General features: G+C 63.1%; 2 protein-coding genes across 17 annotated transcripts; one reads left to right on the top strand and one right to left on the bottom strand.

The window, feature by feature from the left end:
• LOC135977051 (keratin, type II cytoskeletal 2 epidermal-like) lies at nt 1-6,611 on the bottom strand. Its single transcript, XM_065575813.1, has 2 exons — nt 6,262-6,611; nt 1-1,142 (listed from the first exon to the last, which is right to left on the bottom strand). Exon 2 carries the CDS (start codon nt 1,032-1,034, stop codon nt 498-500), a length of 537 nt encoding a protein of 178 aa, XP_065431885.1. The 5' UTR covers nt 1,035-1,142; nt 6,262-6,611; the 3' UTR covers nt 1-497.
• On the top strand, nt 2,281-27,028 carry SLC25A23 (solute carrier family 25 member 23). 16 transcript variants are annotated; one of them, XM_065575795.1, is made up of 12 exons: nt 2,283-2,705; nt 7,337-7,463; nt 13,651-13,738; nt 14,737-14,848; nt 18,698-18,856; nt 19,349-19,501; nt 19,884-19,991; nt 21,017-21,184; nt 21,901-22,051; nt 22,508-25,107; nt 25,139-25,661; nt 25,693-27,028. In XM_065575795.1, exons 1-10 carry the CDS (start codon nt 2,511-2,513, stop codon nt 22,690-22,692), a joined length of 1,446 nt encoding a protein of 481 aa, XP_065431867.1. In that variant the 5' UTR covers nt 2,283-2,510; the 3' UTR covers nt 22,693-25,107; nt 25,139-25,661; nt 25,693-27,028. The 16 variants fall into 16 exon arrangements, with proteins under 16 accessions (XP_042700093.2, XP_065431867.1, XP_065431869.1 ...); XM_065575797.1 differs by having other exon boundaries at nt 22,508-25,200; nt 25,231-25,661; XM_065575799.1 differs by having other exon boundaries at nt 22,508-25,416; nt 25,571-25,600; nt 25,816-27,028.

Raw genomic sequence — 27,028 nt, 5'->3', positions numbered from 1 at the left:
TTCACCAGGACTCTCAGCCAGCCAGTAAAGCAGAAGGTTTATTTAGACAACAGGAACACAGTCCAAGACAGGTCTAGCAGGCACAGACAACAGGATCCCCCCCAGTTAGGTCCATCTTGGGGTCCCAGGGCACCACAGCCCCCTTGGGGGGTCAGAGCCCTGTCTGCCTCCCAGCCATTCCACCAGCCAGCTCCCGAAACTCTCCCTTCAGCGACCCCTCCCACAGCCTTTGTTCAGTGTCACCTGGCCTCTAACCCCTTCCTGGGTTCTCATGTTACATGCTCAGGTGTCTTCCCTCAAGGCCAGTCTCCCATCCCCCAATGCAGACCGTCCTAGCCAACCTCCCCTGCCTTCCCAGCCAACACTCCCCACTCAGCATTCAAAGACCACATTAAGAACAGTCCCAGTTCGTCACAAGGAGCTCCCAGTTTGGGGAGATTCTTGCTCCATTTTCCCGGCCTTTGAAATGCAAAAATAACTGGGGACAAGGTCCAGGGTTAAGACAGGCGGCCACATGCACGAAGTGGGCCACATCCCTCGCTGGTGTCAATGGGCGTCGCTCCCTTGGCGTCAATAAGGCCAGATCCCCCGCTGGTGTCGATGGGCGTCACTCCCTTGGCGTCAATGGGGCCAGATCCCCCGCTGGTGTCGATGGGCGTCGCTCCCTTGGCGTCAATGGGGCCAGAGCCCCCGCTGGTGTCGATGGGCGTCGCTCCCTTGGCGTCAATGGGGCCAGATCCCCCGCTGGTGTCAATGGGCGTCGCTCCCTTGGCGTCAATGGGGCCAGATCCCCCGCTGGTGTCAATGGGCGTTGCTCCATTGGCGTCAATAGGGCCAGATCCCCCGCTGGTGTCAATGGGCATCGCTCCCTTGGCGTCAATGGGGCCAGATCCCCTGCTGGTGTCAATGGGCGTTGCTCCCTTGGCGTCAATGGGGCCAGATCCCCCGCTGGTGTCAATGGGCGTCGCTCCCTTGGCGTCAATGGGGCCAGATCCCCCGCTGGTGTCAATGGGCGTCGCTCCCTTGGCGTCCATGGGGCCAGATCCCCTGCTGGTGTCAATGGGCGTGGCTCTGTTCTCAATGAAGCTTGGCTGACTTGCACCCACTGAGGATCTGGGCTAGCATCTCACGCTCCGTTCACCCTGGGGTGCCAAAGGAGTTAGCTGAGCAGGGACGACCCCATGAGCGGTAACTGGCCAAGCCCTACACGCCCATCCCCGCTGGGCCTCCACGCTCCTGCTCACAGGGGACCCTTTCTCCAGGTAAGCCGGGCCTCTGGTGTCCCTGACCCATCAGGGCCATGGCCTCTCCGCTGTGGCTGCCAGCACAGGGGCTGGCTAGCACCGATCACAGGGGGGACAAGCTGAGGCCCCCCCCAGGTTTGTTCCACATGCAGGCTGTCAAGCAGCCCTGGGCTCGGAACAATCCCGTATCCCCTATTAGCAGCCCAGCGTGAACGGCTCCACAACGCGCTCTTGATCCAAAGGGCATGTGCCCTGGGCACATAGGGAGACAGTGGCAGAGCCAGGAATGGAACCCAGGAGTCCTGGTTCCCAGGCCTACCCTGCTGTAACCACTAGACCCCACTCTCCTCCTGGAGCTGAGGATAGGACCCAGGAGTCCTGGCTCCTAGGCCCACCCCCCCGCTCTAATCACTAGTCGTCCCTCCCGACCCAGGAGTCCTGACTCCCAGCCCCCTGCTCTAACCACTAGCCCCCATTCCCCTCCCAGAGCTGGGGATAGGACCCAGGAGTCCTGGCTCCTAGCCCCTCCCCGCTCTAACCACTACCGCCCCCCCAAACTGGGGATAGGACCCAGGAATCCTGTCTCCCAGCCCCCCTGCTCTAACCACTAGTCCCCCCTCCCCTCCCCTCCCAGAGCTGGGGATAGGACCCAGGAGTCCTGGCTCCTAGCCCCTCCCCGCTCTAACCACTACCGCCCCCCCAAACTGGGGATAGGACCCAGGAATCCTGTCTCCCAGCCCCCCTGCTCTAACCACTAGTCCCCACTCCCCTCCCCTCCCAGAGCTGGGGATAGGACCCAGGAGTCCTGGCTCCCGTTCCTTTGTTAACTGTCCCTGGCAGCGGAGAGCTCCTAGCAGAATGGGAAAGGCTGCAGCCTCTCAGAGGGGCCCAGGACTCCTGGGTTCCACATGCCCCCCCCCCCCCCCCCCGAAGAGCCGTACGCCAGCGGGTGCAGAGGGGAGAAGCGGCGGGGGCGGAGGGAAGGTGTTTGGGGGCGGAGGGAACAATCTCCGTGGGAGGCGACGGCAACCAGCGCATTGTGACATGCCCTTGTGCTGGCGGCGTTGCTTTTCCCGGAGCCTGGCAGGCAGGGATCGCGCTGTCCCAGGCGGGAGCGGAGCCCCGGGGTGCCCGCGGGCCATGCAGCGCCGGGCCGCGCCGCCCAGCCCCAGCGCCCGGGGAGGGGCCCGGAGCCGCTGAGACCCCAGCGCTGGAGCCTGGCATGCGGGGTCCCCCCAGCCCCGGGGCTTAGCGGGGGGCACCGCCATGCGGGGGGCCCGGGATGGGGGGCCGGCGCCGTGGGGGGCGCTGTGCCAGGACAGCCGAGACCCCGAGCGCCAGAAGCACTGGGCCGAGCTCTTCGACCAGCTGGACACCAACAAGGACGGGCGGGTGGACATCAACGAGCTGCGGGAGGGCCTGGCGCGGATGGGCATGAATGCCAGCTCCCAAGCTGAACAGGTGAGCTGGGGAGGGGCCCCCGCCGCTGGGGGAGCCAGGGGGCTGAGGGGGCCTCCTCGCTGGCCGGGAGTGTCACAGCTTCACTGTCCAGCGGGGAAACTGAGGCACGGAGTAAGGGGACTTGCCCAGGGTCGTGCAGTGAATCAGTGGCAGAGCTGGGAATAGAACCCAGGAGTTCTGGCTCCCAGCCCCCATTGCTCTAACCCACCACACCCCCACCCCGTCTCCAAACTGAGAATAGAACCCAGGAGTTCTGGCTCCCAGCCCCCATTGCGCTAACCCACCAGACCCCCACTCCCGCTCCAAACTGAGAATAGAACCCAGGAGTTCTGGCTCCCAGCCCCCATTGCGCTAACCCACCAGACCCCCACTCCCGCTCCAAACTGAGAATAGAACCCAGGAGTTCTGGCTCCCAGCCCCCATTGCTCTAACCCACCACACCCCCACTCCCTCTCCAAACTGAGAATAGAACCCAGGAGTTCTGGCTCCCAGCCCCCATTGCTCTAACCCACCGCACCCCCACTCCCCCTCCAAACTGAGAATAGAACCCAGGAGTTCTGGCTCCCAGCCCCCATTGCGCTAACCCACCAGACCCCCACTCCCGCTCCAAACTGAGAATAGAACCCAGGAGTTCTGACTCCCAGCCCCCATTGCTCTAACCCACCAGACCCCCACTCCCTCTCCAAACTGAGAATAGAACCCAGGAGTTCTGACTCCCAGCCCCCACTGCGCTAACCCACCGCACCCCCACTCCCCCTCCAAACTGAGAATAGAACCCAGGAGTTCTGACTCCCAGCCCCCACTGCGCTAACCCACCGCACCCCCACTCCCCCTCCAAACTGAGAATAGAACCCAGGAGTTCTGACTCCCAGCCCCCACTGCGCTAACCCACCAGACCCCCACCCCCTCTCCAAACTGAGAATAGAACCCAGGAGTTCTGACTCCCAGCCCCCACTGCGCTAACCCACCAGACCCCCACCCCCTCTCCAAACTGAGAATAGAACCCAGGAGTTCTGACTCCCAGCCCCCACTGCGCTAACCCACCGCACCCCCACTCCCTCTCCAAACTGAGAATAGAACCCAGGAGTTCTGACTCCCAGCCCCCACTGCGCTAACCCACCAGACCCCCACCCCCTCTCCAAACTGAGAATAGAACCCAGGAGTTCTGACTCCCAGCCCCCACTGCGCTAACCCACCGCACCCCCACTCCCCCTCCAAACTGAGAATAGAACCCAGGAGTTCTGGCTCCCAGCCCCCATTGCGCTAACCCACCAGACCCCCACTCCCCCTCCAAACTGAGACTAGAACCCAGGAGTTCTGGCTCCCAGCTCCCTCCTGCTCTAACCACTAGACCCCACTACTTCCCATTTTGGGTACCTCCTGACCCAGATGCTTTGCCTGGGAAGTGATGGGTCTCCAGTGTGGGGCTGGAAAGTCCTTCCCTCCCCACTCCCGCGCCCCCGGGCAGCAGGAGCAAGAGGCAGAGCTGGGGATGGACGGTGACATGGGGAGCTACTCCCCTCTCCTCCCAGCTCCCTTCCTGAGATGGGGCAAGGCAGGAACCCCGCCCGCTCTGTCCCACTGATATTCAGGGGGCCCCAGCATCTCCCAGCCCCAGGCCCGGGCTCTCCAGCTGGGAGACGTCGCTTTGGCCTCCACGTGCCAGTGCATCCAGGAGTGGATGGGCATTGGGGTCCTGGGGTGCAAGGGGAGGATCCCCTCTCCCCCAGCCCCCAAGACTTTGACCCCATTTGTGCCCTTTCCCAAGGAAGAGTCCCCTCCGGAGAGCGCCCGCCTCTGGGGAGGGACACCTGGGGCTCCGTGAGTGGAAAGATGGATCCTCCATCTTGCACACAAGCAGGGACGTGCTTGGCGAGGGCACACGGGCGTCCACGCACCCCAGCCTGCGTGGCGGGCACAAGCACACACACACACGTACGTGCACGTGACCACACGCGTGATGGCATGCACCTACGCAGCTGTCTGCATGTGAACACACATGGGGCGTCTGAGCACGTAGGCGAGCTGTACATGGACCTGGGCACCCGTGTGTGAGGGACACTAGGGTGACCAGACAGCAAGTGTGAAAAATCAGGACGGGGGTGGGGGGTAATAGGAGCCTATATATGAAAAAGGCCCAAAAATCATGACTGTCCCTATAAAATCAGGACATCTGTTTCACCCAATGGGACACGCACAGGTGTTTTCATGGGGGAGGACATGAGCCCACACCCACTTGTATATGGCTTCCTGTCTCCCCTGCTCTTACCCACCAGCTGCCCCTCCCCTCCCCGAGGTGGGCATGGAACCCAGGAGTCCTGGAGGCCTCCCAATCCCCTTGCTAGACATTTGTCATGAAAGTGCTCCCTTCTATTCAGGGTATTTTGGTCTTTGCTTGGGGTCCCCCTAGCTTTACCCATGGGGGAGGGGGGCATTCTACTATCCCACAAACCACAGTGGGGGGGGGGTGCAAATACCTATAACTATCTATCTCATAGAGCTGGAAGGGACCTCGAAAGGTCATCAAGTCCAGCCCCCTGCCTTCACTAACAGGACATTTTGCCCCAGATCCCTAAGTGGCCCCCTTAAGGATTGAACTCACAACCCTGGGTTTAGCAGGCCAATGCTCCAAACCACTGAGCTCCCCCTCCCTAATGCCCATGTGTGCACATCTGTTCCTGTGTGAGCTGCCCCATGTGTGGCTGCAACCCATAGGTGTGTCTGCCTGTTTCTCCACGTGCAAGCCCATGTCTGTGCATACATGTGCCCTCGTGCAGACATGTGCCCTCGTGCATGTGCTGCTGTGTCCTCTTGCACATGTGCTTTATGGCCCTGCCTGGGGGTGCCCTCATGCCTGCGTGTGCCCACGTGTCCTCGGGCATGCCTGGGCATGGTCACATGCAAGCGTGTGCGTGCTCACATGCCCCCGTGCAGCCTCGTGTGCGTGTCTGCGTGTTCATAAACAAGTGCGCGTGCGCTCACGTGCCCCCGTGCACACACTTCTGTGCCGCTAGACGGCCCAATCTGCCAGGCCCACCCTGCAGCAGCTGGGGGTGGGGAGCAGGACTCGGCAGGGCTTTTCCAGCTTGGATTGACCCTCTGGCTGGCTGGGTCCATTCTGCGCCCCCAGTTCTGCCCCCCGGCTCCAGCCAATGGGGTCGGCGGGAGTGCCCGGGGACCCCTCTGCTTAGGAAGCCCAGTGTCAGGGGAAACGGAGCTGGGGGGGTTCCGAATGAAACATACAAACATGGGGAGGTATAAATAGGCCCCGACTCATGTCTCCAGCCTTATTTTTAGCCCATTGCTCGTGGCCTCTACTATCACAGAACCAGCGGATTCCCCCCACCCCAATCTATCGCCTGTCCCCAAACCCTGAGCTCACAGAGAATTCTGCCAAAGTCACACGGGGAGCCGGTGGCAGTGGTAGGAATAGAACCCATGCGTCCTGATTCCCAGCCCCCCTGCTCTGACCACTAGACTCTACTCCCCTCTCAAAGCTGGGACTAGAACCCAGGAGTTCTGACTCCCCATCCCCTTACTCCAAGCCCTGGATTACCTAATTTCCAGCCTGTCGTGATTGCACGTGCCTGGGAATGCCTCACCGAACAAGTGCCCAAGATGTGCCTGCACATCCGCCCCCGCCCCGCTGCCCGTCTCCTCCTCCTCCTCTCACATGAGCGGCTGGGACGTGCAAGTGAGCCGGACCGGCATGTGGAATGTAAACAGAACAAGCCGAAAATAGCTGGGCCCGATCCAGGCCTGAACCGTGCCCTAATAACGAGGGACACGTGGCAAAGCCAGAGAGGCCAGCGTGGGGCTGTTGGTTCCGGTCACCTGGGCCATGGACCCCTGCCCCACCACAAGGGCCCGGTGGGGTGTGGGAAGAGCACAGAGGGCTGTTATCCACCCCCCGTTTCGGACACTGGTGCTTGAGGCCCGGTGGAATCCAGATCCAAACCAAACCCAGTTCTGGAGTTCTGGGCAAGGGGCAGTATGGGTCAGCGGTTAGGGCACAGGAGTGTCTCAGGACCATTGGCTGGAGGAGGGGCGCCTGGGAGGCGGGACTTCTGGGTTCTATTCCCAGCTCTGGGAGGGGACTGCGGTCTGGTGATTAGAGTGCAGTTTGGGGGTGGGGGTGTCTGCGAGTCAGGACTCCTGGGTTCTCTTCCTGGGCCAAGTCCCTGCCCCCCTTTGTGCCTCAGTTTCCCTTGGTGGAAGTGGGGATTCTGGCACTTTGTAGAGCTGGGTTTTGCGTGGTGATGGAGACCTCCCCTGTGACGCTGGGAACATTTGGGTTGGCCAGGGGCCAGGTGTGTAAGAGGTGGCATCAGCTCAGGTACAATAACCGCTCCGTCATTGTCAGGGGAGACATTCCCAGGGGCACACACAGAGGATGTCCCCTTTCCCCTCTATCCACTAGACCCCACTCCCCTCCCCAAGCTGGGGATAGAACCCAGGCGTCCTGCTCCCAGCCCCTTGCTCTAACCACTAGACCCCACTTCCCTCCCAGAGCCAGGGATAGAACCCAGGCGTCCTGCTCCCAGTCTCTCTCAGCAGTGGAGGTGGGATGTTGGGCAGCAGGTCCGAAGGTGTGCGGGGCCATCCCATCCTCACGGCCGCTCTCCCCCCAGGAGATCCTGCGCGAGGGCGACACGGACCGGGACGGCGAGCTGGACTTCGAGGAGTTCGTGTCTTACCTGCAGGAGCGAGAGCGCAAACTGCGACTCATGTTCCACAGCCTGGATCGCAACAACGATGGTACGGCCCCCCCCCCCCCCCGCCGCCTCTGCCCAACCCCCGCTGCCTCCCTTTCCTGTGTCCCCTCCCCCCACTCCCCTACCCCTCTGCCGCCTCCCTTCCCTCCATCCCCTACCCCTACCCCGCCTGCCCCCCCCGCCGCCTCCCTTCCCTGCATCCCCTACCCCTACCCTGCCTGCCCCCCCCGCCGCCTCCCTTCCCTGCATCCCCAACCTCCCCTTCCTTCCCCATTGCCTCCGCTACCTCCCTTCTCTTTCCCTCCATCCGCCACCCCACTGCTCCCCCAACCACCCCTCCCTTCCCCTGACCCCCGCCACCTCCCTTCCCTCCGTCCCGCTCCCCACTGCTCCCCCAACGGCCCTTCCATCCCTCTCTCCACGCCCACTCCCCTGCCACCTCCCTTCCCTGCGTCACCCTCCCCCGCCATCTCCCTTCCCTCTGTCCCCTCCCCTCCCTCCCCCATCCATCCCCCTCCCCACTGCTCCCCCAATGGCCCCTCTCTTCCCCTACGATCCCTCACTCCACACCCCCTGCCACCTCCCTTCCCTCCCCCCCTCCCCACTGCTCCCCCAGCCTCCCTTCCCCTCCCCCATTGCCTCTGTTACCTTCCTTCTCCCTTCCCTCCGTCCCCCACCCCACCATTCCCCCAACAGCCCCCCTCCCCCTTCCATCCCTCCCTCCATCCCCCACCCCACCATTCCCCCGACAGCCCCTCCCCTCCTCCTTCCATCCCCCACTCCACTGCTCCCCCAACCTCCCCTCCCTTCCCCCTTCCATCCCTCCCTCCATCCCCCACGCCACCGCTCCCTCTCCCCCTTCAGTCCCTCCCTCCCGTCAGCCCTCCTCTCTCTCTCCCCCCTTCCTTCTTTCCTCTGTTTCTTCCTCCAAACCCTGCCTCCCCCCCGCCCCCCTTCTCTCTCTTTCTGGCCCAGGTCGCCCCAGGCCCTACGCTCAGTGGGGGGGCCCAAGATGGCTGGGAGCTTGGGGATCTGGGCTTGGGATCCTTGCGTCTGCTCCCCGCAGCCCCTGCGGGGCAGAGAATAGCCAGGGCGCAGAGGAACCCGGTCCCACCCCTCCCCGCTCCCCAGGGCCACCTAGTCATGCCCCCATCCAGTCCCTGACGCTCCCCCATCTGTCCCCTGGGCATGGGGCTCAGATCCACCGCCTGTGCCAGGGGGCTGGGAGCAGGGCCCATGCGCCAGCTCCACACCAGCCGGGGGGACCCCCCCCTTGAGCTGGGGGGACTCTTCGGGGTCCCCTTTGCACTGCTGGAGGGGCCCGAGTGACGGAGAATCGGGCCTGTCTCAGTCACCAGCCGAATCTGGCTCCCACGAGCCCCCGGGTTGCTTCCTCAAGCAGCCTATTGTGTTTGAAGGGACGATCCTGAATGGGACGGGCCCGGTGCCAGGCTCAGCACTGCCTGGGGCTGCTCCCGTCCCTGTTCTCCTGCTGACAGGTGCTGAGCCCCTGACGTCAGCGCCTCGATCTTTGCTCATTGTGTCTCGAACAGGAGAGAGTCTAGTGGTTGGAGCTGGGAGCCAGGACTCTTGGCTTCTATCCCCAGCTCTGGGAGGGGAGTGGGGTCTAGTGGTTAGAGTGTGGGGCTGAGAGCCAGGACTCCTGGGTTCTATCCCTGGTTCTGGGAGGGGAGTGGAATCTAGTGGTTAGAGCAGGGGGGAGCTGGGAGCCAGGACTCCTGGGTTCTGTCCCTGGTTCTGGAAGGGGAGTGGTGTCTAGTGGTTAGAGCAGGGGGAGCTGGGAGCCAGGACTCCTGGGTTCTGTTCCTGGTTCTGGAAGGGGAGTGGTGTCTAGTGGTTAGAGCAGGGGGAGCTGGGAGCCAGGACTCCTGGGTTCTGTCCCTGGTTCTGGAAGGGGAGTGGTGTCTAGTGGTTAGAGCAGGGGGAGCTGGGAACCAGGGCTCCTGGGTTCTAGCCCCAGCTTGGGAGAGGATCTGTCTGTCCGTCTGTCTAGCAGCTTCTTCCCCTCTCGGTTGCAGACCGGTTTCCTGTTGCGTCTGGCTGCTCAGGTGGTTAGAGCAGGGAGGTTCTCGACTCTGGGAGCCAGGACTCCTGGGTTCCCTGGGAGCCAGGGCTCCCGTTTCTGGCACCACGGGCCCCAATCTCAGTTGAAGGCTTCTGGGCACTACCATAATAACACACCCCGTGCCCCTGGCTTAGACGGTCTCGTCACCCCCCTCTCGTCCATGGCCTCCTTGCTGGGACTGCCAGCACATGGGTCCTGTCGATGGAGCCCTGGGGTCAGGAGCTGGACTGAGACCCAACCAACTCGGTCCACATGGCGAAGTGGTGGGCGGGGGCGCAGGGCGTTAGATTGGAAGCAGCTTCCAGCCTGAGACAGGGCTGGATCCGGGCTGGTGCCAGGGAATTAAACGACTCCCAGCCACTTGATCCCCACCCCCACCTGCCTCTTTTTAACCCCCCCTTCCCAGCCAGGAGCTTGTGTGCGTGTGTGTGGGGGGGAGTTTGTCCGTCCCTCCCCCCAGCCCCTATCAAGGATGAAGCTGGAGCCCTCGCTCCCCGCTCTGGCCCTTGGGATCGCTCCCCGGGGGTGGGCGCCGGCCCGTGATGGGAAAAGGGGCAGGGATGCCATGCGGTGTGTGGGCAGCGGGGAGATGAGAAGCAGGCGCAGCTGGCGTCATGCCCTGGCAATTTTTAGCCTGGAGGGTGGGTGGCTTTTCAGCCCTCCCTATGCTGGTGCTGTCAGCTCGGAGAGACACCTGTGGGGGGATAGCCCAGCCTCCCACCCACCCAGCCAGCGCCCGCAGGGCAAGTCGGCTGCCACCGTGCCTGTGCCAAGCAGGGCTAGACAGGGTCAGGGCTTGGATGGGAGACCCCCAAGTAGCAGCAGTGATGCTGGGGGCTCCCGAGGGGCTGCTTCTCCTCCTGGGTCAGGAATGAGCTCACTAGGGGGCGCTCTCCCCTGGCACTCAGTGCAAACCCCCGTGTGGCGCTAGGGGGCGCTGTGCTTCAGGGTGGGGGCGGCTCTCCCCTCCCAGTTAAGGTCTGGGCAGCGACTGCTGATTCTGTAGCATTTTTGCAAGTGACGTGGGTATTACTGGCCGCGTTCCCTGATTAAATTCCTCTGACCTCGGCTCCCCCCTGCAGTTTCTTCTTGGCTCAGGATAATCCTTCGCAGCCCGGCCCGTGCTGCAATGCAGCGCTGGCGTGTGCCGGCAGTCGGCCGCCGCGTCCCACCCCAGAGGTGGCCGCCTCTCCAGAGCAGGTTGGAAACGATCCCTGCGTCCCCCGTGTGCAGAAGCACTTGGAGTCGAACGTCGCTTGAAGATTTCATCTCCCGCTTAGCTACTATGGGAACAGGGATATTAGAACTGCTGAGAGACCGAGATCTCGCGTCGGTACTAATTATCGGTCTCGTTATCATGGCGTCTGAGCGCCTCACAAGCCCCCTCTTCCTGATCGGGGAAACTGAGGCACACAGCACTACGGGAATCTATAGCAGAGCACTGAATTGAACTCAGCTCTGCCAAATCCCAGACTAGTGCTCTAACCCCTGGGCCATCCTTCCCGCCCACCTAGGGGGTGGGGGATGGATGGGGATAGGTTAGCTCTCGTCTCTCTGGTTCAGGGGTTACTGGGATAGTAGTGGATGGATGAATGATCTTGGGATGGGAGTGGCACAGGATGGGTGGATGGGGCTGGCAGAGGGTGGGGGTGGATGGGAGTGGCACAGGATGGGTGCATGGGGCTGGCAGAGGGTGGGGGTGGATGGGGCTGGCACAGGATGGATGGATGGGGCTGGCAGAGGGTGGGGGTGGATGGGGCTGGCAGAGGGTGTGTGGATGGAAGGATGGGGCTGGCACAGGATGGGTGGATGGGGCTGGCAGAGGGTGTGTGGATGGAAGGATGGGGCTGGCACAGGATGGGTGGATGGTGCTGGCAGAGGGTGGGGGGTGGATGGGACTGCGGAGGGTGTGTGGATGGAAGGATGGGGTTGGCAGAGGGTGTGTGGATGGAAGGATGGGGCTGGCACAGGATGGATGGATGGGGCTGGCAGAGGGTGGGGGGTGGATGGGACTGCGGAGGGTGTGTGGATGGAAGGATGAGGCTGGCACAGGATGGGTGGATGGGGCTGGCGGGGGGGTGGATGGGACTGCGGAGGGAGTGTGGATGGAAGGATGGGGCTGGCAGAGGGTGGGCGGGTGGATGATACCACAGCAAAGCAGACAGCTCCGAGCCCTCTCTCTGTGCCTCGTGCCGTGCAGACCGAGAACTTCCTAGGGCCGGATCCCACGCCGTCCCCTCCCTGCGCTCTGCCCCGGCTGCTCCATGCGCCTGGGATCTCAGCCCGGCCCCCGCTGGGCTCCTTGCCGCTGGCCAGGAAATCAGCTGGGGATTAATGCTAAGGACCTTAGTTCTCCGAACTGAACTGAGCCCCTTATGTAAGAGCCCCACGGAGGTCCCTCGTGGCCAGCACGTGGGGGCTGCTCACGGAGGCCTGTGGCTGTTTGATCTTGGGGATCCCTGCCCAGGTGGGGGTGAGGGCCCCTGAACCGAAGCCTGCGGGGGCCCTGGGCCCCTCCGAGCATGTGCACGGGGTGACTGGCTCCTGTTGTTAGCCCGGGCGGGGGAGTGGGTGTAAACATGCCAGACCCATCAGCTGCCCCTCCGCCTCGCCTGGCAGAGCACCGCCTTGGCACAGCTGGCCGCTGCAAGGGCTGGTCCCCCTGTGGGCATGGGCTGCGCTCAGCTGGGACCCAGCATCTGGCCGCCCCTGTGGGCGGCTTGGGGAGGCGCCGGCTGGTCGATCGGGGTGGCTTTAATCTCTTCACCAGGGTGGCCAGTGAATTGCTGAACCCAGATAAATACATTTCTCTCCACTTCCCCCTCTGTTCCCTTTTTCCTTCTCTTCCTCCGTTTTCCCGTTCCCTTTTTCCTCCTCCGCCTTTCCCTAGGGAGGATGTTTTCTCAATTATTCTCCAGCCCCCTCTCCCCTCGCACGCTTTCATTTTCTTTTTCTCTCACTCTTTTCTTCCAGACAGGATTTACTTTGATTTGCCCTCCCCTCCATCCCAGTCCCTCTCTCCTCCCCTCCGTCCCAGTCCCTCTCTCCTCTCCTCCGTCCCAGTCCCCCTCTCCTCCGTCCCAGTCCCTCTTTCCTCCCCTCCGTCCCAGTCCCTCTCCCCTCTCCTCCGTCCCAGTCCCTCTCCCCTCTCCTCCGTCCCAGTCCCTCTCTCCTCTGTCCCAGTCCCTCTTTCCTCCCCTCCGTCCCAGTCCCTCTCTCCTCTCCTCCGTCCCAGTCCCTCTCTCCTCCCCTCTGTCCCTCTCTCCTCTCCTCCGTCCCAGTCCCCCTCTCCTCTCCTCCGTCCCAGTCCTGCTTTGACCTCCCCTCCCCTCTCTGGGTTGACCCTCCACCTTTGACGCTCTTCCACCCCGCACAGAGTGGTGCTCGCCGGGCGGGAAGCAGCCCACCGATCCACGTGCGGGTCCGCACAGATGTCTCACCGTGCAGGGCCAGAGACACACGCGTGTTCACGCTCCTTGTGCGCACACACGCCCGTGCCCCACCCGCCCGCACGGCCCCACGCGCCCGCCCGCAGATGCCCTCCCACCCGGAGCCCAGCTGCCCCTCCCTCCCTCCCCCCATTGGCGCTCCCACCCGCTCGGGACCCCCTAAAGACGCCAGCGGCGGAGCCCAGGGCAGACTGGGGCTGGGGCTCTGGGGTGAGCCCCCCCAGCCCCGTTCCTCCCCCTCTGGGCAGACCTGGGGCTTTAAGGAGCTCCCAGCCCCTGGTGAGTTCACTGGCTGCAGCCTGGATTGGCCCCTCCCCGGCTGGCCCCCCCACCCAGCCCCCCACCCCTCCCCACCCCTCTTCCAGCCTTCTGGGGAGGCTCATTGCCAGAACCTAAGTGTCAGGTCGGCAGATCTCCCTCCCCCCTCCCTATTACAGCATGCACGCCCAACCCCCCCCCCCATGCCCCAGCCATCCCAGCCCCAGCTCTGCCCGCTGATCTCCCTGGGCATGCAACGTGGGGGGCGTAGAGACACCCCCACACACACCTTGTCACCCCCCCCGCCCGCTGTTCTGTTGATCCCCCCCCTGTGTGCAGCTCTATAGCCCAATAGGATCCCCCCTCCCAGTCCCACCCCCGAATCCACCCCCCCACGGTCCCTGCTGACCTGCATGGTCCCTGTGCTTGCGCCCCAGGCCAGATCGACGTGTCCGAGATCCAGCAGACATTCCACGGCCTCGGAGTCTACATCTCTCTGCAGCAGGCAGAGAAAATCCTCCAAAGGTGAGACCAGGGGCCCCAATTCCCCCCCCCCCCCGGGCTGTACGCCCCCAAACCCTGCCCCCGCTGTCTGCTCGCAACCCCCATGTGCCAAACAAGCTCCATTCGTTACTGCTGCAATCTAGCGGGGTAGAGCAGAGGGGCTGGGAGCCAGGACTCCTGGGTTCTATTCCCAGCTCCAGGAGGGGAGTGGCGTCTAGTGGGTAGAGCATGGGGGCTGGGCTCCCGGACTCCTGGTTTCTATTCCCAGCTCCGGGAAGGGAGTGGGGTCTAGCGGGGTAGAGCAGAGGGGCTGGGAGCCAGGACTCCTGGGTTCTCTCCCCAGCTCTGGGAGGGGAGTGGGGTCTAGTGGGTAGAGCATAGGGGCTGGGCTCCCGGACTCCTGGGTTCTATTCCCAGCTCTGGGAGGGGAGTGGGGTCTAGTGGGTAGAGCATAGGGGCTGGGCTCCCGGACTCCTGGGTTCTCTCCCCAGCTCTGGGAGGGGAGTGGGGTCTAGTGGGTAGAGCATAGGGGCTGGGCTCCCGGACTCCTGGGTTCTATTCCCAGCTCCGGGAGGGGAGTGGCGTCTAGTGGGTAGAGCATGGGGGCTGGGCTCCCGGACTCCTGGGTTCTATTCCCAGCTCCGGGAAGGGAGTGGGGTCTAGTGGGTAGAGCATGGGGGCTGGGCTCCCGGACTCCTGGGTTCTATTCCCAGCTCCGGGAAGGGAGTGGGGTCTAGTGGGTAGAGCATGGGGGCTGGGCTCCCGGACTCCTGGGTTCTATTCCCAGCTCTACCATTGATTCACAGGGGGGAGTAGTTCTGTGCTAGAGCTGCCCCTGCCTGTAACTTGGGGATAATAAAACCTGCTTCCCCCCCGGTGGGGGTCTCGGTGTCTGAGCGTCTGCACAGCCAGCTGTGTCCCTGGGCTGGTGGGGGCTGGCGCAGGCCAGCGATGGGGGTGGGGGGGCAGGGCATGTGAACCCACCCTCACCCTGGGCGCGGCTGTTGTCTGCTCGGCAGCATGGACAAGGACGGCACCATGACCATCGACTGGCACGAGTGGAGAGACCACTTCATCCTCAACCCGCTGGAGAACATGGAGGAGGTCGTCCACTACTGGAAGCACTCCACGGTGAGGAGGGGCTAGAGCCAGTCCCTGGCCGGGAGCCCAGACTCTGCTCCCCAGCTGGGAGCTCCCGGCCGGTCCCTGGAGACCCCCAGGTACCCCTCACCGCCCACCAGGGGCTCTCACTGCCCAGCCAATGCGCTCCAGCAATGGGCCGGATCCTATCTCCACCGGGCACTAGGCCGAGACCCACCCGCTCGTGTCACCAACCCGAGGGCGCCTGGCTGGGCTGGAATAGGACCAGCAACCCGGATCCCAGCAGTTGGAGGGACAGGAGAGGGGCTAGGAATCCGGACTGCTGGGTTCTCTCCCCAGCTCTGGGAGGGGAGTGGGGTCTAGTGGTTAGGGCAGGGGGCTGGGAGCCAGGACTCCTGGGTTCTCTCCCCAGCTCTGGGAGGGGAGTGGGGTCTAGTGGTTAGAGCAGGGGGCTGGGAGCCGGGACTCCTGGGTTCCCTCCCCAGCTCTGGGAGGGGAGTGGGGTCTTGTGGTTAGAGCAGGGGGCTGGGCGCCGGGACTCCTGGGTTCCCTCCCCAGCCCTGGGAGGGGAGTGGGGTCTTGTGGTTAGGGCAGGGGGCTGGGAGCAGGACTCCTGGGTTCTCTCCCCAGCTCTGGGAGGGGTGTGATGTCTAGTGGCTAGAGCGGGGAGCCGGGAATGGGGACTTATGGGTTCCGTTTGCGGATCTGTGATGGGCATGCGGTCTAGTGGGTTAGGGCAAGGTGGGGTGGAGGGGCCGGTGGCAGTCAGGACTCCTGGGTTCTATTCCTGCCACCAAGGTGCGGAGCGACTAGTCTCCTTGCTCTGGGTTCTGTCCGCGGCAGAGGGGACCACAAAGCAGCTCAGTGATTCAGACCGAGCAGCCCCCCTACCCCCACCTCCTCCCCCGGGGACCTAACCCGTCCCTTTGCCCGATCCCAGGGAAAAGGGGGCAACAGCCCCCTTCTTAGCAGGTGCCCGGAGGCCAGGGCAGCTGGGAGGAGGCCAGGGCCGTTTCTCTGCTGGGCTAATCTCAGCTGGTGATCAGCAAACAGGCTGAGATATATTTAACCCTGATTTATGAGCTGTGGAGAGGAGGGGATCGCTCCAGCGTTGGAGCTGAAGGCTGGGAGTCAGGACTCCTGGGTTCTATCTCCAGCTCCAGGAGAGGAGTGGAGTTACAGCGGGGGGCTGGGAGTCAGGACTCCTGGATTCTATCTCCAGCTCCAGGAGAGGAGTGGAGTTACAGCGGGGGGGCTGGGAGTCAGGACTCCTGGGTTCTATCTCCAGCTCCAGGAGAGGAGTGGAGTTACAGCGGGGGGGCTGGGAGTCAGGACTCCTGGGTTCTATCTCCAGCTCCAGGAGAGGAGTGGAGTTACAGCGGGGGGGCTGGGAGTCAGGACTCCTGGGTTCTATCTCCAGCTCCAGGAGAGGAGTGGAGTTACAGCGGGGGGCTGGGAGTCAGGACTCCTGGGTTCTATCTCAGCTCCAGGAGAGGAGTGGAGTTACAGTGGGGGGCTGGGAGTCAGGACTCCTGGGTTCTATCTCAGCTCCAGGAGAGGAGTGGAGTTACAGCGAGGGTCTGGGAGTCAGGACTCCTGGATTCTATCTCCAGTTCCAGGAGAGGAGTGGAGTTACAACGGGGGGCTGGGAGTCAGGACTCCTGGGTTTTTTTTCTTGAGCTCGGGCAAGTCCCTGCCCCGCCCCGTGCCTCAGTTTCCCCCACCCCATAAAGGCAAGCGGCGGGATGAGCTAGAGGGCAAAGCTCTGTCCAAGTCCCTCCCCCACTGCAGAGCCCCCTAATCTCATTAGAGGGATTTCTAGGAGGCTTTATTGCCTGCCCTGCCCTCCACATCCACTCTCACCTTCCTCCGCTCGCCCTGCCATGGAGGAACCTTCCTCAGCTGCAGGGGATCCGGCTGGTGCGTGCCGCACCGTGATCCACAGGGCCGCTCTCGGGGGGCTCCCGGTGCTGGCCGGGCTGTGGGAGGCTGAGCAGAGACGCCCCCGGGGCTTGGAGTCTATCCTGGGGGATCCCCAACGGGTAGGACATTCACCCGCAACTCGTCCATCCCCCACTTCCTGCCAGCTGGACTCATTAAACAGCACCAGTGTGCTGGGAGGCAGGACTCCTGGGTTCCCAGCTCTAGGAGGGGAGTGGGTCTAGTGGTTAGAGCAGGGGGAGGGAGGAGGCGGGGGCTGAGAGCCAGGACTCCTGGGTTCCATCCCTGGCTCTGGGAGGGGAGTGGGGTCTAGTGGTTAGAGCAGGGGGACTGGGAGCCAGGACTCCTGGGTTCTATCCCTGGCTCTGGGAGGGGAGTGGGGTCTAGTGGTTAGAGCAGGGGGACTGGGAGCCAGGACTCCTGGGTTCTATCCCTGGCTCTGGGAGGGGAGTGGGGTCTAGGGGGTTAGAGCAGGGAGAGGTTAGAATTCAGGATTCTATTCCCAGCTCCGCCACTGTCTCCATGTGTGACGCTGGCCAGGTCCCTTCCCTGCTCCGTGCCTCAGTTTCCCCATATATAATGGCGACGATCCCCTACCTTGGCGAGGCGCTTGGCAATCCGCCTGAGCACAGGACTCAGTCAATAGGAAGCCGTGTTATTCGGGCTCCAGGCTGCCACAGGGGCGTCTCAGGGGCTTTGCGCACCTGAATTTTTAATGCTACCGGAGGCGTGCTCCGGACCCGTTGCTGCATGGCTCTCGGCGTTCGTGGGCTCCCTCGGCATGTGGGCCCAACGGGTGGTGCCTGAAGGAGACTCCTGGCCCGCGGCAATAGAAATGGCTTAAATCCTAATTCTGGCTCCCCCAAGAGGGGAGCAACCTGGCTCTGTATGTAGGCTACTAGTCAGTGCCTGGTTTTGGGGTCCAGTAGCCTGGGGGAGGGAGCCAAGGGCCATTTCCTGCTGCTCAGAGGTGCCAAGCCCCTGTAACTCAGCCGGAGCTCAGATTCCCTGGCCCCCCCGGACCCCCCAGCTGCAGGTGGCTTCCCGTTGGCAGTGAGTTGGCTCCCAAAGGGCCTGTGGGTGGCTGCAAGGGGGAGCTGACTCAGAGCCAGGGCAAGGAGGTGATTCCCCCTTGGGGGGGGCCAGTAACTGCCCGCGGAAGGGGGAGAGCCAGGGTGGGGACGGGCTCTGGGGGTCCGTCAATACCGGCCTGGCAGCCCCTGTTATCAGAGCGCCCCCGCCCCGCTCGCTCGCCTCCCTGGGGGTGTGAGGCGTGACGACCGGCCGAGCTAAATTAAACCTGACCTTGGCCAAGCCGCAAGGCTAGCGTGAGGCCGGATTAGGTGATGGTGTCGGGGGTGGGGAGAGAATTTCCCTCTAGGGGGCCGGGTGCTGATCCAGCCCCAGGGCCGGAGGGTGGGGGACTGGCTGGCTCACGGGGGGCAAGGAATGGGCCATGGGGCGTTTCCCCTCTAGGGGGCGCTGGCTCCAGGCTGTGGTACCCAAACACCATCACCTGCCGTTGGCCTGCCCGTAAGGAGGTGCTTGGTTCTCAGCCCATTCCCCAGCTGAGGGAACGTGTCGCCCTCACATGGCATCAGCCCAGCGCCAGCTGCCGTGCCGGGGACCAGCCTGCTGCTCCCCCGCGGGCACCTCCGTGCTGAATTGTACACGGCCTGACAGCTAGAGCCCTGGGCAGGAACTCGGGACACCTGGGTTCCGTTCCTGGCTCACCCTACTTGAGCAAATCACTTCCCCCAACCTCTGTGCCTCAGTTTCCCCATCTGTCAAAGGGGGGTAAATGTTACTGGTTTCCCTTGTGAAGCACTTTGAGGTTGGCTGCTAACAGCCAGGGGGAACTGTTCTTCGGGTGTTTCCTTCCAGGGCTTTGCACGGCCCTTGGGGTTCTGGTTCTGATCCGCTCGTCTCTCCCGGCAGGTCCTGGACATCGGCGAGTGCCTTACGGTCCCTGACGAATTCTCCGAGAAGGAGAAGAGGACGGGGATGTGGTGGAAGCAGCTGCTCGCGGGCGCCATGGCTGGGGCCGTCTCCAGAACGGGAACCGCCCCGCTGGACCGGCTTAAAGTTTTCATGCAGGTCAGTAAAAAAAGGCTCCCAACTCATTGTTCGGGCCGTGGCTATAGGGAAGTGGGCGTTATGCACCTGAATCACCTGGCCCTGCAGTGACACCCATGGGCATGGGCAGGGGTGGAATGTAGCAGCCGCTGGGCACTGGTACAGCACGGCACACCTGATGGCTGCCCCCCCCAGGGGTGCCACAAATGCACCCCATAATTCTGCATGCAGTTCTGGGGCACCCCATCTCCAAAAGGACATTGCAGAAGGAGAGGGGGTTTGGAGATGGGCAGTGAGACCGATCGAGGGCCTCACCCCAGAGGTGGCTGCATTTCAGCACTGAATGTGCAGGCTCAGTGCAACATTGCTGTGCAGGTGTTCACCAGCTGCCGGGCGCCACCCCAGAGGTGGCTGCATTCCGCAAGGCCGGGGTTCCTAACCAGGCTGGGCATCCAGCCCCTCCAAGGCAGGCCACCCTCCCCGGGCACTCATGCTGCGGCATCTCCGGCGCAGGTTCACGCCTCCAAGACCAACAACATGAACGTGTTTGGGGGGCTGAAGGGCATGATCCAGGAGGGGGGCGTCCGCTCGCTCTGGCGTGGCAACGGCATCAATGTGCTGAAGATCGCACCTGAGTCTGCCATCAAGTTCATGGCCTATGAGCAGGTGGGTGCCGGGGGCACAGAGCCCCGGGGGGGGGAGCAAGGGGGAGGAGTACAGATACAGGGATGTCAGTGTGTCTCCACTCCCCTCCTCGAGCTAGGGAGAGAACCCAGGAGTCCTGAGTCCCAACCCCCCTAGTCTAACCCACTAGACCCCACTCCTCTCCCAGAGCTGGGGACAGAACCCAGGAGTCCTGGCTCACGGTCCTATCCCCAAATGCAGACCGCTTCCCCCCTCCCCCAGAATATCTTTCCTGTGGGACTACAGCCTGGGACCCCATGGTACGACCCAGCCTCTGCCTTTGCCCACTAAAAGGTGGGGCGGGGATCGCAAACTGGAAAATGCCTTCTGGGCACAGGCGATTGATCTGCAGTTTCTATCCCAGATCAAGCGGGCGATTCGTGGGCAGCAGGAGACGCTGCGGGTGCAAGAAAGATTTGTGGCCGGCTCGCTGGCCGGTGCCACTGCTCAGACAATCATCTACCCCATGGAGGTAAGCCCCCCCCCCCCCGCCCCCCCGGACACTGAGCCACCTCTAGGGGGCACCAATCCAGGGTTTGCATCCAGTGCGGGAGCTACAGCCCGGCCTCCTTGAAAGCTCCCCTGTCCTGTATGAAAGCAGGGACTTTGGGGTGTTATCGAAGTTAAGGCCTGGGCCTGCCATTCAAGAGACCTGAATTCAGGTCCCAGCTCTGCTACTGACTGGCTGTGTGACCTTGGGCATGTCCCTCAGCCTCCTTGCCTCGGTTTCCCTAGCGGTACAATGGGGATAATAGCAGCAGGAACAATGAGGGCACTGAAGATTGGGAAAGGTCAGAGACTGCAGTAAGGGGATAAGTACCCGCTCGCTGTGAGGGACTCGGCAGGGGGCGCTCTCTCTCGGACTAGGCACTCGAGAGTTCTGTACTGCGGGGGAGCGGGAGCTCTGAGCCAGTGCCGATCCAGATGTGGCTATTGCTCAGTAGGGGGCGCTCTCTCCTCACAGTCAGTGCAGCACTAGGGGGCGCTGTGCTGCAGGGTGGGGGGCTCAGGAGGGGGCACTCTCCCCTTGCAATCAGGGCTGGTCCCAACGCCCAGCGTGACGCTCGGGGGAAATGTGCCTTTCACATGAGCTGAACGACCTCAGGCTTGCGTGCTCATGGTCATTAAAGAGATCTTATAGGAATGGCTATTGGGACATTAGCACCAGCGCCCAGGCCAAATCCCAACTCGAGAAACGTCGTTCTCTCTCCCTCAGTCCTTCCGGTGATTCCTTATTTCAGTCCTAAGCTGCTCTGTCAAACAGTTTTTCTGCCCCACCCCAGAGGTAGCTGCATTTCAGTATTGGGTGCGCCCGTGCTATGTGGTTGCTAGTCAGTGGTCGTGCCCCACCCCAGAGTTGGCTGCTTTTCAGTATTGGCTGAGCCATTGCTACGCTGCTAGCCCGTGGCTCTGCCCCACCCCACAGGCAGCTGCATTTGAGTGGCGGGCAAGGGCCCCTTGCCATTCTCACGGTCCTGAATGAATCTGTTCCCCCAGGTGCTGAAGACCCGGCTGACCCTGCGGAAGACGGGTCAGTACTCGGGGGTGGCCGACTGCGCTAAGAAGATCCTGCAGAAGGAGGGAATCCGGGCCTTTTACAAGGGCTACCTGCCCAACGTGCTGGGCATCATCCCATACGCTGGCATCGACCTGGCTATCTATGAGGTCAGGGCCTGCGGGGGCACAGGCCTGCAAATGAGGTGGAGGGGGTGGAGCCTGTTTGCCGATAGGCTCCTCCCCCACCATTGGGAGTAGGAGTCTGAGAGCTGAGAATGGGCGCACTTGTCACATGCTGGAGTCCTGACTTCCAGCCCCCACCCCCCCCACTCTAACCACTAGACCCCACTCCCCTCCCAGAGCTAGGGGTGGAACCCAGGAGTCCTGGCTCCCAGGCCCCTGCCACTCTAACCACTAGACCCCACTCCCCTCCCAGAGCTAGGGGTGGAACCCAGGAGTCCTGGCTCCCAGGCCCCCCTGCTCTAACCACTAGACCCCACTCCCCTCCCTGAGCCACGGAGAGAACCCAGGAGTCCTGGCTCCCAGGCCCCCCTGCTCTAACCACTAGACCCCACTCCCCTCCCAGAGCTAGGGGTGGAACCCAGGAGTCCTGACACCCAGCCCTCCCGCTCTAACCACTAGACCCCACTCCCCTCCCAGAGCTAGGGGTGGAACCCAGGAGTCCTGGCACCCAGCCCCCCTGCTCTAACCACTATCCCCCATTCTCTTCCTAGAGCTGGGGGTGGAACCCAGGAGTCCTCACTTCCAATCCCCCTGCAGCCCCCCATCCCTGGCAACTCCCATCCCTCTGCTGTAGTCCCTCCCCGCCCCCCCGGCATCCATCCACCCCCTCATCAGCTCTCCTCTCCTCCCCCTCCATGCAGACGCTGAAGAACATGTGGCTTCAGAAATACAGCAGGAACACAGCGGACCCTGGCATCCTGGTGCTCCTGGCCTGCGGGACGATGTCCAGCACCTGCGGGCAGATCGCCAGCTACCCCCTCGCCTTGGTGAGGACCCGGATGCAAGCCCAAGGTGAGATCGGGGGACATGCACTTCCGTGGGGCAAGGGGCAAGTGGGAGTTTAGTGCAGGTCAGCTGCAACACTAGGACGAGCCGTCCCAATGCTGCATGGCTGTGCCCAGGTGCCTCACCCCAGAGGCAGCTGCATTTCCATGCGGGGCAAGCCATCCCTTTGCTGCGTGGCTGGGTCCCAGCTGCTGCGCAATGCATTCACCATATTTGGGGCCCTCTGCCTGGCTCCCTGTGTCAACAAGAGCAGCCTTGGGGCTGCTCTAACTTCTGCTTCGCCCCGTGGGCCCTGGGGAGCAGAGAATAGCTGTAGCACGGCATACTCTGGCAATGCCCCCGAGCCCCCGCTGCATGGGGGGCTGGGAGCACGGCTGGGGCAAGGCTCCCTAAAAGCTGGGAGGGGTAAGGTGGAGGTGACAGTGAGTGGCAGGACCTGACCGGGACCCCTTCTCCCCCCAGCCTCCATCGAGGGCGCCCCGCAGCCAACCATGCTGGGCCTCTTCAAGCACATCCTGTCGCGGGAGGGGGTGCTGGGCCTGTACCGGGGCATCGCCCCCAACTTCATGAAAGTGATCCCGGCCGTCAGCATCAGCTACGTCGTCTACGAGAACATGAAGCAGGTGCTGGGTGTGACGTCCAGATGAACCCGCCGGGGCCCGGATGCCCCTGCCCCACCGCTTGCCCCCCGCCCCCTCGCTGCGCTTTGGAGGCTGATGGAGCAGGATCGGGGCCGGGATGCGCGGCGGCTCCGGATCCAGGAGCGTTAAGAGGGACGCTGAGAGATCTCAGCTGGACCCCCCACACACACGCACCTGCTCCGATGCAGGAGGTCTGAGCCAGTCCAGAGGACCAAACCCTGGGATCTTGCCTCCGAGCATGACCAGAAAGGAGAACCCCTCGCCCCAACTCTGCCACTCAGAGCATGTCTGCTGGGGGCCCCCTTTGCCAGGGGGTGGGAGCTAGGAGCAAACCCAGGGCGTTTGGGGGCGGGATTAATACAGGTTTTGATTAATATTAGTTTGAGACGTGACAAGCTCCCCACCCCCAGCTCTGCGGCGGGGGGCGTTGCTCCTGGAAGCGCATGTACAACTGCATGCTACGGCCTGCGGCATGGCGTGTTTCCTGCACTGGGGCCTTTGCTGCCCCCCAAGCGCTCGCTGACACAGCCCTGTCAGTGGATTCCGGGGGAGACTCCTCCAATCAGCAGCCCCGACTCAGCACTGACACTGGATCCCACGGGAGAATCCCTCCAATCTGCACCAACACTGGATCCCAACAGAGTCCTCCACTAGCCACTCCCCCTCCCCCCCCCCACAATGATACAGGACTCTAGGGGACTCACCGCCACAGTGATGCCACTGGATCCCACGGGGGGTCCCCTCCTGTAGAGAGGGTCACCCCCCAAGGAGCATTACCAGAGCCCGGCTGGAACCGCTGCCGCTCCCCCCAGCCCAGGCCCTGCACCGGGTCCCCCAAGGGGCTGCAGCCTGAAACCCACGTGCTTGTGCACGGGCCTTGCGAGACGAGGAGGCCACGTGTGACTTGCCTGGGGGGCTACCTTGAAATCAGGGCTAGCGCCAGCTCTTCCTCCCTTGCCACCCACTGTCTCTCCGCCCCTGCCTAGGCAGGGGAGACCTGGCACTGGTCGCCTCTTCCCCTCAGAGGTCTCCCCCCCCCACACCGAGCAGATCTCCCCCTGCGCCCTGGGGCCGTGGTTGGGGCAGGGCGCGGCCCTGCTGGGGGGCAGGATGCAGGGTGAGCCACACAACGCCCGCTGGCCAGAGGGGGTGGGATGCTGCGAGGGCTCGTGGCCCCAGTGTTGCCAAGGCCAGCCCGTGGGTTACCCCAGGGTAACGTTGCCTGGGCCGATGGGGTGAAATTCCATCCAGCAGGGGGCAGTGCTGGGCATGCACAGACCAGCTGCTCTGACAGATCCCATCCAACAGGGGGCAGCATGACATGCACACGGCAGCCCCCCTACACCCACCCCTCTCTCCACACACACACACACACACACACACACACACACACGAGCCGCTCTGACGTATCCCATCCAGCAGAGGGCAGCATTATCCAGCCCCAGTGGGTCCCCCGCCCCTCCCAGCACGTAGGAGTGACAGTCCATCCAGCAGGGGGCAGTGTTACACACACACACACACTGCTCCCTCCCCCTCCCCCAACCTTGGTGCCATTCTAACCTGCAGGGGGCAGCCTCACCCAGCTGCATGCGCACTGCCCCCACGTAGACATACTTGAGCACGTGAAATCCCATCCACTAGGGGGCAGCACCCACCCCACCCCTCTCTTCAGCTCCCCTAGTGGGTGCCCTGGGCCAGACACTACGGAAAGCGTCGGCCTCTTTTGCACAGGGACGGTTTTAACTCGGGCCCGTTACAGACTCTGCCCCACCCCTCAGGTCCCGAGGCAGGGGATTACCCCCCCCCCCCCGCATGCTGGGGAGGGTGGATCCCCGAGCCAGAAGCAGCGAGGGCTAATGTTCTTGTATGAGGAGTGTGCGTCGGGGTTTTGTTAGGTCGCCCCCCTGGGGGCTCCCCGGCCGTTTCTTTGCAACGGCTCATTAGGATCCGCCTGGATCCTTTCCCCAGGTTCCGGGCCACAATCTCTTCCCAGCGCCACCCCGTCACTCCGGCCGCATCAGTCACCATCTCGGCCCCCCTCCCCCCCCCCGACCTTGGACGCAGACATTTTTCCACATCGATCCTTGGCCGGCTGGCCCCGCTGCCAGCTCCGAGCCAAGGCCATGGGGGGTGACGGACCACTTTCGTCTGGCGAGGGTGTCCTGGACTCCCTGGTGGAAGGGGGACCCTGGAGAAGACCAGAAGAACGGCCAGACTGGGTCAGCCCTGTGGTCCAGCCAGCCCGGGGTCCTGTCTTCCGACAGTGGCTGGTGCCAGGCGCTTCAGAGGGATGAACAGAACCGAGTGATTAGCGAGTGATCCAGCTCCTGGCCTCAGGACTTAATTTGTGATGAAAGAGGGGCCGGCACTCAAGACATTTTATTTTTTTTTACTTTCATAACGGATGCAGCAAGCCCAGAGGTGCCCGGGCTATGAACTGCCAGACCCAGAGGTGCCCAGGCTCTGAACGGCCAGGCCCAGAGGTGCCAGGGCTCTGAACGGCCAGGCCCAGAGGTGCTGGGCTATGAACGGCCGAGTCCAGAGGTGCCGAGGCTCTGAACGGCCAGGCCCAGAGGTGCCGGGGCTATGAACTGCCAGGCCCAGAGGTGCCGGGGCTCTGAACGACCAGGCCCAGAGGTGCCAGGGCTACGAACTGCCAGACACAGAGGTGCCGGGGCTATGAACAACCAGGCCCAGAGGTGCCGGGGCTCTGAACAGCCGAGCCCAGAGGTGCCGGGGCTCTGAACTGCCGAGCCCAGAGGTGCCGGGGCTCTGAACGGCCAGGCTCAGAGGTGCTGGGCTATGAACGACCAGACCCAGAGGTGCCGGGGCTCTGAACTGCCGAGCCCAGAGGTGCCGGGGCTCTGAACGGCCAGGCTCAGAGGTGCTGGGCTATGAACGACCAGGCTCAGAGGTGCTGGGCTATGAACGACCAGACCCAGAGGTCCCGGGGCTATGAACGGCCAGGCCCAGAGGTGCCGGGGCTCTGAACGGCCGAGCCCAGAGGTCCCGGGGCTCTGAACGGCCAGGCTCAGAGGTGCTGAGCTATGAACGGCCGAGCCCAGAGGTCCCGGGGCTCTGAACGGCCGAGCCCAGAGGTCCCGGGGCTCTGAACGGCCAGGCTCAGAGGTGCTGGGCTATGAACGGCCGAGCCCAGAGGTCCCGGGGCTCTGAACGGCCGAGCCCAGAGGTCCCAGGGCTCTGAACGGCCAGGCTCAGAGGTGCTGGGCTATGAACGGCCAAGCCCTGGCACAAATTGAGCACTGTCTATTGTCCAGTGTCCACTTCTGGCAGCCAGAGGCCCAGGGACTGAGTGGGGTGTGGGATTGATTTCTGTTTGGGCGGGGGAGGGATCAGTGTGGTGAGCTCCCCCAGTAAAACCAGAGTGGACTCTGGGTGGAAACCTCCTCCCCCCCCGCCCCCCGTCAGCTGGGTCATTGGCTGGGACCAAACCTGGGACCTATGGGTTCAAAAAGCAGGCGCCTCTGCTAATTAAGCCAAAGGACCAGACTCTATAGCTCGCTCAGTAGCTAATCCTGAGCCGCCATACAAAGTCTGACCACTAGAGGGCAAGAGAGAGACTTTTCACTTGGGGGCACCCCTGGGCAATATTTGCAGAGCCCAGGGGTGCGGAGCGCTGGGGGGCAGGAAGGATCCCCCCTCCCTCCACTGAGAGCAAGGGGCTGTGTATGGGCAGGCTGCGGGGAGGGGGCCTGGTCCCAGAAGGTAAGAGCAGGTGCTGAGGACTGGGGAAGTTGTGACACGGGTGGGGAAGGAGCCCGTGGGGGTGGGGCGAGACACTGCAAACTCCTGGCAGTGTTTAAAGTTGATTATTATTGTTTTAATCTTATTTAATTCTCCCCTCGAGGGTCGCGTGATGAGAGGCACAAAGGGTTAAGGAGACAGTAGGGGGCAGAGGCAGGTTCTTGGAGGGGGGGGGCAGAAACAGCCCCTCCCAGTATGGGGCAGAAGAATAACAGCCCTCCCCCAGTGTGGGGCGAACAGGCTTCCCAAGGGGCAATCGGTCCCTCTCCAGCAGGGGGCGCTGTGAGCACCCCGGCCCTGTGGAAGGGCAGAGTTCGAGTATCGCCGTCCTAGCATTTCCCCTTGGAGCCGAGGACGCCTGACCCCAAGACGGAGCTCCGTGGTGCCTTGCATGGTGGCCAGTACCCGGTGGGAAGAGCACGACGCTCGCCCCATCTCAACAGGGCCTGGCGCTGCCCCCCACCCCCACCCCCCCACCGATGGGCTGGCTGCAGGGCTGGCTGGCAGGCCCGACTCTGCGCCCACAGGGGCTGCCACTTCAAAGGGAAAAAAGAGCTAATAAAGTTTTCTAAACTTT

Source organism: Chrysemys picta, chromosome 22 (genome assembly GCF_011386835.1).
Source record: "Chrysemys picta bellii isolate R12L10 chromosome 22, ASM1138683v2, whole genome shotgun sequence".
NCBI classification, from domain to species: domain Eukaryota; kingdom Metazoa; phylum Chordata; order Testudines; family Emydidae; genus Chrysemys; species Chrysemys picta.
The sequence above is the reverse complement of the archived record's forward strand: the minus strand, read 5'-3'. Positions and strand labels throughout refer to the sequence as shown.

What these genes read in the sequence shown, in the direction of transcription:
- LOC135977051 (XM_065575813.1), bottom strand. Translation starts at nt 1,034, where the DNA reads ATGGACGCCAAGGGAGCGACGCCCATTGACACCAGCGGGGGATCTGGC.
- SLC25A23 (XM_065575795.1), top strand. Translation starts at nt 2,511, where the DNA reads ATGCGGGGGGCCCGGGATGGGGGGCCGGCGCCGTGGGGGGCGCTGTGC. An exon ending in ACTACTGGAAGCACTCCACG is followed by an intron (nt 14,849 to 18,697) that starts GTGAGGAGGGGC and finishes CTCTCCCGGCAG; the next exon opens with GTCCTGGACATCGGCGAGTG. An exon ending in GACCCGGATGCAAGCCCAAG is followed by an intron (nt 22,052 to 22,507) that starts GTGAGATCGGGG and finishes TTCTCCCCCCAG; the next exon opens with CCTCCATCGAGGGCGCCCCG.